The sequence below is a fragment of the Neopelma chrysocephalum genome, unplaced genomic scaffold, assembly GCF_003984885.1.
Source record: "Neopelma chrysocephalum unplaced genomic scaffold, ASM398488v2 Primary Assembly neopelma1_186345, whole genome shotgun sequence".
Lineage (NCBI taxonomy): Eukaryota > Metazoa > Chordata > Aves > Passeriformes > Pipridae > Neopelma > Neopelma chrysocephalum.
Window position 1 is genome coordinate 1 of NW_020938935.1, and position 7,737 is coordinate 7,737.

A 7,737-nucleotide genomic window follows, 5' to 3' on the forward strand; every position below is an offset into this window, starting at 1 on the left:
GCCTTCCCCTGCCTTCCCCTGCCTTCCCCTGCCTTTCCCTGCCTTCCTTCCCGGCCTTCCCAGCTCCGTGACGAGGCTGTTACTCAGCGCCTGAACTTCCGCGCTGGTGAACATCTCCAGCCTCGGCCATTTTGGGCTCCTGCGCTTCCCAGAGGAGGGGGCGGGGCTGGGGGGGGCCCAAACCCCTTTAACCCCTCTGCTGCCGGAGCCTTTTCATCCAGACCCCCCCCGCCCTCCCCCGGGAGCGGAGATGAGGGTCCGCTTGCCCCCAACCCCAGTGCTCACCCCCCTCCCCAGACCCCGGCACCGGCGACCTCTACACCATGGACGACTCGCAGCTGGTGAGCGACAAGTCGTCCCTGGAGGAGCCCCCCGACCTGGCTGCCAGCCCCCCCCCTCCACGCCAGCCCCTTCGGCCTGCTGCCCGCCAGCCCCCCGCCCGCCCCGCTGCTCCAGGGCCCCGGCTCGCCCGCCCTGCACGGTACGTGAGACCCCGGCGTGGGCAGAGCGGGGACCCCCGGGCTGGGGGTGTCACCCCACCGCCCCCACGGGCACCCCACGCATGGGATGAACCCTGTGCCAGCGCTGGTACCGCTGCATGAGCCCCACGGGAGGGGACACCCCCGTTCACCCCTGGCACTGCCCGGTGTCCTGGGCGGAGCAGGAAAGGCTCCGCTGACGTCCCTGCCCTCATCCCTGCCCTCGGCCCCACAGACGAGAGCAGCAGCGTCGACCTGAACGGGAGCAACCACGCGGGACTGGGCGAGTCAGGGTCCCTGGAGCTCGACCCCCCACTGGAACCAGAGTCCCCGGCCCCGTCTGCAGAGGAGGAGGAGGAGGAGGAGGAGGAAGAGCAGGAGGAGGAGGAAGAGGCCGCCGACAGCTGCCCGGAGACCTCGGCCGCACCAGAAGGGGAGAGCGAGGAGGCGGCTCCGCTGGGCGCCTCGGGGGCAGGTATGGCCCAGAGCCCCCCTGGGTGCCCCCCAAGTGCCCCCCGACCGCTGGCACGGCCCAGCCCAGTGTCCTGTCCCTGTCCCCAATCCGCAGGGGATGTCCCTCGCCGGCGCATCGCCACGCAGGAGGAGGTTCGGTTCCCGCTGCAGCACGGGTATGTGGGACGGGGGACGTGTGACATGTGCCCTGCCCCTCCTGCTGTGCTGCCCCTGGCACTGTCCCCTCCTGTACCCCATCCTACCCCCGACACTGCCCCCCTCCTGTACCCCATCCTGCCCCTGGCACTGTCCCTTCTCCATCCTGCTCCTGTCCCCATCCCCTTTCCGTTCAGTCCCTGACGCTGTCCCCCTCTCCCTGCCCCCTACCCATCCTGCCCCACATCCCCCCCAAATCCTGCCACTCCTGACACTCCCTGTGCCCAGGTGGAGGCGGGAGGTTCGGATCAAGAAGGGGAACCACCGCTGGCAGGGGGAGACCTGGTACTACGGGCCCTGCGGGAAGAGGATGAAGCAGTTCCCGGAGGTGATCAAGGTACAGCCCCGTGGGGGGAGCAGGGTGGGGGCTGCCCTGGGGTCCTGGTCCTTCACAGCCCCCCCCCGAGCCCCTGGCTGAGCTGATGGATGTGGCTGTGAGCCCAGAGAGCCGAGAGCTCACAGCCTTCCTCCTCCTCCTCCCCAGTACCTGAGCAGGAACATGGTGCAGGACGTGCGGCGCGAGCACTTCAGCTTCAGCCCCCGGATGCCGGTGGGAGACTTCTACGAGGAGCGGGACACGCCAGAGGTGGGTCTGGGGGCATCTGAACCCCCCTGTGACCCCCCCAGCCCCGCGCCGTGCCCGTGTGACCCTGACCCGTGGCCCCGCAGGGTGTGCAGTGGGTGAGGCTGAGCCCCGAGGAGATCCCCGGGCGCATCCAGGCCATCACGGGCAAGCGCGGGCGGCCCCGCAACGCCGAGAAGGCCAAGCCCAAGGAGCCCCCGGCGGCCAAGCGGGGCCGGGGCCGCCCGCCCAAGGTCAGGATGGTGGATTTGCTGAGCAAGACGGACGCGCGGCTGCTCAAGAGGCTGGAGGCACAAGGTACCCCCTGCCCGGCCCTGCTGGCTCGGGGGGGCTGGCACAGCCCCTCACAGCCTGGCCCCAGTGGGTCCTGGTCCATCCATCCCCTTCCTTTCTTCCCCTCCAGAGGTGCTCAGCGATGAGGACAAGCTGAAAATGAGTAAAATCAAGAAGAAGATGAGACGGAAGGTGCGAGCGTGGGGCTCGGGGTGACGCTGGGGCTCCTCGGGTCTGGGGTGGGGGTCTCCCTTGTGAGGGGGGGTCTCTGGATCCCTAAGCGGGTCTCGTCTCCCCAGGCCAAGAACAAGCAGAAGCAGGAGGCCAAAGCCCCCAGGGCCAAGGAGACCAAGAAGAAGCCTAAGGTGGGTCCGTGGGTGCAAGGGGACCAGGGAGAGAGAGGAGCTGGAAGATGAAGGTGGATTTTTCCCCCCTTTCCTTTTCTCCCCACACATCTGGGGTCTGTCCCCAGGCCAAGGAGAAGAAGGGGAAGCCGGAGAAGGGCAAGGACAAGGCTCGGCCCAAGGAGAAGAAGGGCAAGGGGGCTCGGAAGGCGGACAAGGGGCTGGTGGCCCAGCGGCGCCTGGAGGAGCGGCAGCGGCAGCAGCTCATCCTGGAGGAGATGAAGAAGCCCACGGAGGACATGTGCCTGGGGGACCACCAGGTGGGCCGGGCCGGGGGGGCTGGGTTGGGTCACCCCGGTGAGCCGACGGCCGACCCCCCCTGACCCCCCCTGCTCTCCTTCCCCGCAGCCCCTTCCAGCCTTCTCCCGCATCCCGGGGCTCGTCCTGCCCAGCCGCGCCTTCTCCGACTGCCTGACGGTCGTGGAGTTCCTGCAGAGCTACGGCAAAGTGCTGGGCCTGGACCCCGCGCGGGACGTGCCCACGCTGGGCGCGCTGCAGGAGGGGCTGCTGGGGGTGGGCGCCGGGGCCGGGCAGCTGCAGGACCTGCTGGTGCGGCTGCTGCAGGCAGCCATCTACGACCCCGGGCTGCCGCCCTACTGCCAGGTGAGGCGGCCCTTACCTGCCCTTTCCCCATCCCCTTTCCTTTTCTACCCCTCCCTTTTCTTTTTTCCCCTTCCTCTCTGTTTCTCCCCTTCCCGTTTTCCCCCTTCCCTGACTGGTGTTGTCAGGAAGGGGAGCCCAGGTTTGGGAGGTGCTGCTCTCACTGCAGCCCCCTGTGCCCAGCCAGCTCCTGACCCCCAGCAGCCCTTGGGGTGCCCTCACACCTCACCTGCTGCAGGGACCCTGCCTGGGACACCCCTGGGCTTTGCTCCCGCTCGGGTTCCTGGCTTGGTTTTCCCACCATGGGGTCCTGGCAAATCCCCCCGTGGGGGACAGGGAGTGACTCCCCCACCCCTCCCGTGCTCTGCTGTCCCCAGTCCCTGAAGATCCTGGGGGAGAAGGTGTCTGAGATCAGCCTGAACCGCGACACGGTGTCCGAGATCCTGCGCTGCTTCCTGACGGCGCGCGGGGCGGGCGTGGAGCTGTGCGAGGGGCTGCGCACCAAACCCTTCCAGGCGCTGCCCCCCGAGTGGAAAGCTGCCATCCTGGTCTTCCTGGTGAACGAGCTCAACAGCAGCGCCCTCATCATCAGGTGAGCCCGGGTGGGGGCCATGAACATCCTCTGGATCCCCCGGAGCGGGTCCCACTCCCCCCCCAGAGCTGCCCATTGCAGCCACCCCGCCCTGTCCCTGCAGTGAGATCGACAAGACCCTGGAGAACATGTCCAACTACAGGAAGAACAAGTGGATCATCGAGGGCCGCCTGCGCAGGTGGGTGGGGAGGGGCTGCCTGCGCCCCCAGGGCGTGTGGCTGGGAGGGGGCTGCACCGAGACCCCCACCTGTGACCCCCCCATCTGGCGCTGAGGGGTCTCGGGGTGGCATTGCCAGCAACGGGGTGTGAGCAGGTGCCTCTGGGGGAGTGGGGGTGGGCAGAGGGACAGGAGTCAAACGGCTCCGGGGTGTCCTGGCAGGCTGAAGGTCGCCCTGGCCAAGAAGACGGGCCGGCCCGAGTCGGAGATCACAGGCCTGGAGGACGGACGGCGCCGGCGCAGCTCCCGCCTGACCGAGGACACAGGGCTGGAGATGGAGGAGGAGGAGGAGAGCCGGGGACGGAGATCCCGCCGGGAGGAGGAGGTGTGGGCTGGCTCGGGGTTGGGGGGCAGAGGTGGGGATGCCGCTCTCGGGGGGTCTCTTTCCCGCCTCCTGGCGCTTCCCTGACGGATCCATCCCTTCCCCAGGCCGACACGTCGGCGTCCAGCGTCCCGGAGCTGGAGCGGCAGATCGAGAAGTTGGCCAAGGTGAGCGGGGGGGTGGTGGAGGGCCGGGGGGGTTCAGCCCTGCTGTGGGGCTGCAGCCCCCTCACCGCCCCCCACTCTCCCCGCAGAGGCAGATGTTCTTCCGCAAGAAGCTGCTCCACTCCTCCCAGACCCTGCGAGCGGCTTCCCTGGGCCAGGACCGGTTCCGGCGCCGCTACTGGGTCCTGCCCCACCTGGGCGGCATCTTCGTGGAGGGCGCGGAGGGTGAGCGGGAAAGGGGCTTCTGGGGGTTCTCCCAGCCGGGAGAGGACCCCACATCTCACCTCCTCCTCCTCCTCCTCCTCCTCCTCCTCCTCCTGCCCTCGCAGCGGCCGAGCCGGCGCCCCCGGAGCCCCCCGAGGAGAAGGTGCCCCCCCACGTGTCCCCGGTGAAGGAGGAGCCGGCGGATGTTCCCGTTCCCAGCCGGACGAGCTGCCCGACCTCCCACGCCCGGGGCCGGCCCAGGAAGAGCAAAGAGGAGCTGGCCCAGCACTGCGGACCCCGAGCCGCCCCCGTCAACGGGGTCCTGGAGGAGCCGGAGCCCCTGGGGCAGAGCCAGCACGACCTCAGCCAGTCCGCCTTCCTCTCCTGGCTGAGCCAGACCCAGTCGTCCCTGCTCAAGGACTCCGTCCTCACCCCGGCCAGCAGCCCCGGCAAGGGGGACGGGGGGCTCCTGCCACTCGAGGCCCCCTCGGATCCTACGGAGGAGGAGTTGGAGGAGGAAGAGGAGGAGAGTGCCCCGGAGGCTGCGGAGAAGCGAGGGCCCTGGTTCAACCTGCTGCCCCGGACGCCCTGCAACGACCGAGCCCCCCTGGCTGCCTCCTCGGCCGAGCCCTCCCCACAAGCCCCCGCTGTGCCCCCCCCCCAGCCAGACCGCGGGGACCCCCCCCAGGGGCTCACCCCAGCAGGTACCACATGGGGACTGCTCACCCCAGCACTTGCACCCCAACCTGGGGGGGCTGTGGGGAGCGTGGGGGGCCCTCAGCCTGGGCACTGGGCACCCCCAGGGTGGGGGACAAGGTCCTTGGGGTTGGCACGTGGAGCTCAGCCGAGCTGCCCCCAACCCTCTGGGCTATGAAAGGAGGGAAACAGCTCCAAGGCTGGGGGGGTTGTGGGACTGGGGACTGCAGGGGGGGCTGCAGAACGAGGGCCAAGGATCAAGGGGTGAGTTGGGCTCTCCTGACACCCCCTGTCTCCCCCAGCTGAACGGCCTCCCCACGGACGACCCCGCGGCCCCCCTGCTCGCCTCCACGCCGGTGCCCGCCGGGCCCAGGGCCCTCGGCGCCTGCCCCCGCGGCCGGGGCCACCCCGACAAGCTCCAGGACGTGCCGGGACAGCCCAAGCGCCGAGGGAGACCCCCCACCAAATTCTTCAAGCAGATGGAACAGAAATACTTGACGCAGCTGACGGAGCAGCCCGTGCCCCCCGGTGAGAGCCCGGGACCCCCGGGGCGGGCGGTGCCGGTGCCCCCTCAGGGTGCTGAGCCCCGGCGCTGCCTTGCAGAGATGCAGAGCGGCTGGTGGTGGCTGCGGGACCCCGAGGAGCTGGAGGCCGTGGCCCGGGCGCTGCACCCGCGCGGCATCCGGGAGAAGGCCCTGCACAAGCACCTCACCAAGCACAAGGAGTTCCTGCGGGAGGTTTGCCTCCGGGCCACCACCGGTAAGAGCCCACCCTCCATCCCCCCCACACCCCCAGGCCTGGGGGCTGCTGTCTGTCCGTCCCCTGAGCCCACCCTTCACCCCCTCCCCAGACCCCATCTTCCACCCGCGCCCCGAGGCGGCCGGTGCCGCCGTGTCTCAGGAAGCCCTGGCCCGGTGGTCGGTGATGGACAGAGCCTACGAGACCGACCTCGGCGTCCTGCAGTGGGTGGAGGAGCTGGAGCAGCGCGTGCTGATGGCCGACCTGCAGATCCGGGTGGGTGCCGGGGACGGTGGTCTCTGTGCCAGGGATGGTGGTCTCTGTGCCGGGGATGGTGGTTTTGGTGCTGGGGATGGTGGTTTTGGTGTCAGGAATGGTGGTCTCTGTGCCGGGGATGGTGGTTTTGGTGCCATGGTGACCTCCCCCTACTGAACCCCCCTTTAACCCCCCCCCTCCCGCAGGGCTGGACGTGCCCCAGCCCCGACTCCACGCGGGACGACCTCCGGTACTGCGAGCACAAGGTGGAGCCCCTGGAGGACATCACGATCCGTTCCCGGCGGGACGGGCTCCCGCTGCGCCGGGAACACACCAACCCTCTGGATCTGGCCGTGCTCCGTCTCCTGGCGCTGGAGCAGAACCTGGAGCGCCGGTACCTGAAGGAGCCGCTGTGGCCGCTGCACGAGGTGGTGGTGGAGAAGGCGGTGCTGAGCGGCCCCGAGGAGCTGAGCCTGGGCCCCACTGAGATGTGAGTGACCAGCGGGTGTTGGGAGGCTCGGGGTGGAGCAGGACCCCCAGCTCTGGCTGAGCTGAGCCCCCCATTATCCCCCCCAGAGCCTACGAGATCACGCCGCGGGTGCGGACGTGGCGGCAGACGCTGGAGCGGTGCCGGAGCGCGGCCCAGGTGTCCCTGTGCATCTTCCAGCTGGAGAAATCCATCGCCTGGGAGAAGTCTGTGAACAGAGTGGTGAGACCCCGCTCCGGGAGGGGGGGGGGCGAGGCAGGGAGGGAGGGTCAGAGCCCCCTCCCCAGCCTGACCGAGCCCCCCTCTCTCCCCACAGACGTGCCTGGTGTGCCGGCGCGGGGACGACGACGAGCACCTGCTGCTGTGCGACGGCTGCGACCGCGGCTGCCACCTCTACTGCCACCGGCCCAGGATGACCGAGGTGCCCGAGGGCGACTGGTTCTGCTCCGTCTGCGTGTCCCGGGTAGGTCCCCGGGCCGTCCCCCCACCGTGGCCAGGCTGGTGGTGACCCCATGCCCGGCGTGACCCCCGTCCCCTCCCCACAGGCAGGGCAGTACCGGGACCCCGTCTCGCCCCGGCGGGGCAAGAAGCGGAAACGGGGGCGTCTCGGGGGGACCCCGGAGGAGGAGGAGGAGGAGAACCCGCGGCGCCGCCCGGCCCTGCGCCGCCGAGAGGGGCTGCCCGTGCCCCGGTACCCGGGAGAGGGGCTGACCCCCACCAAACGGAGGGGAGTGACCCTGCGGGGGCAGCCCAGCGACCTCACCTTCTGCGAGTGAGTGGGGCCGGGGGGGCTGCGGGGAGGGGGCTCGGGCTGCACCCCCCGGGGGCTCCCCCTGACCCCGCTGCTGCTCCCCCAGGATCATCCTGATGGAGATGGAGTCGCACGAGGACGCGTGGCCCTTCCTGGAGCCCGTGAACCCGCGGCTGGTGCCCGGCTACCGCAAGATCATCAAGAACCCCATGGACTTCGGCACCATGCGCACGCGGCTGCTGCGGGGCGGGTGAGAGGGGGGGGCCCTCCCGGGGACAGGGGTCCCTTTGGGGCTGGCAGGGT

At 70.1% G+C, this 7,737-nt stretch overlaps 1 protein-coding gene across 1 annotated transcript; it reads left to right on the forward strand.

Moving 5' to 3' along the window:
* Positions 1-278: 278 nt before the first annotated feature.
* On the forward strand, positions 279-7,688 carry LOC113962938 (bromodomain adjacent to zinc finger domain protein 2A-like; the record flags this gene model as incomplete). Its single annotated transcript, XM_027673733.1, is given in 26 exon segments — positions 279-389; positions 391-481; positions 715-954; positions 1,048-1,108; positions 1,377-1,485; positions 1,633-1,734; positions 1,818-2,028; positions 2,135-2,196; positions 2,304-2,369; positions 2,477-2,668; positions 2,757-3,011; positions 3,386-3,600; positions 3,704-3,778; positions 3,980-4,142; positions 4,247-4,306; positions 4,393-4,528; positions 4,633-5,134; positions 5,196-5,211; positions 5,506-5,731; positions 5,807-5,962; positions 6,054-6,217; positions 6,403-6,686; positions 6,773-6,905; positions 7,000-7,146; positions 7,229-7,455; positions 7,541-7,688. Coding segments are annotated over 26 exon segments (4,152 nt in total), but the record flags the coding sequence as incomplete, so codon positions are not given.
* Positions 7,689-7,737: the final 49 nt, after the last annotated feature.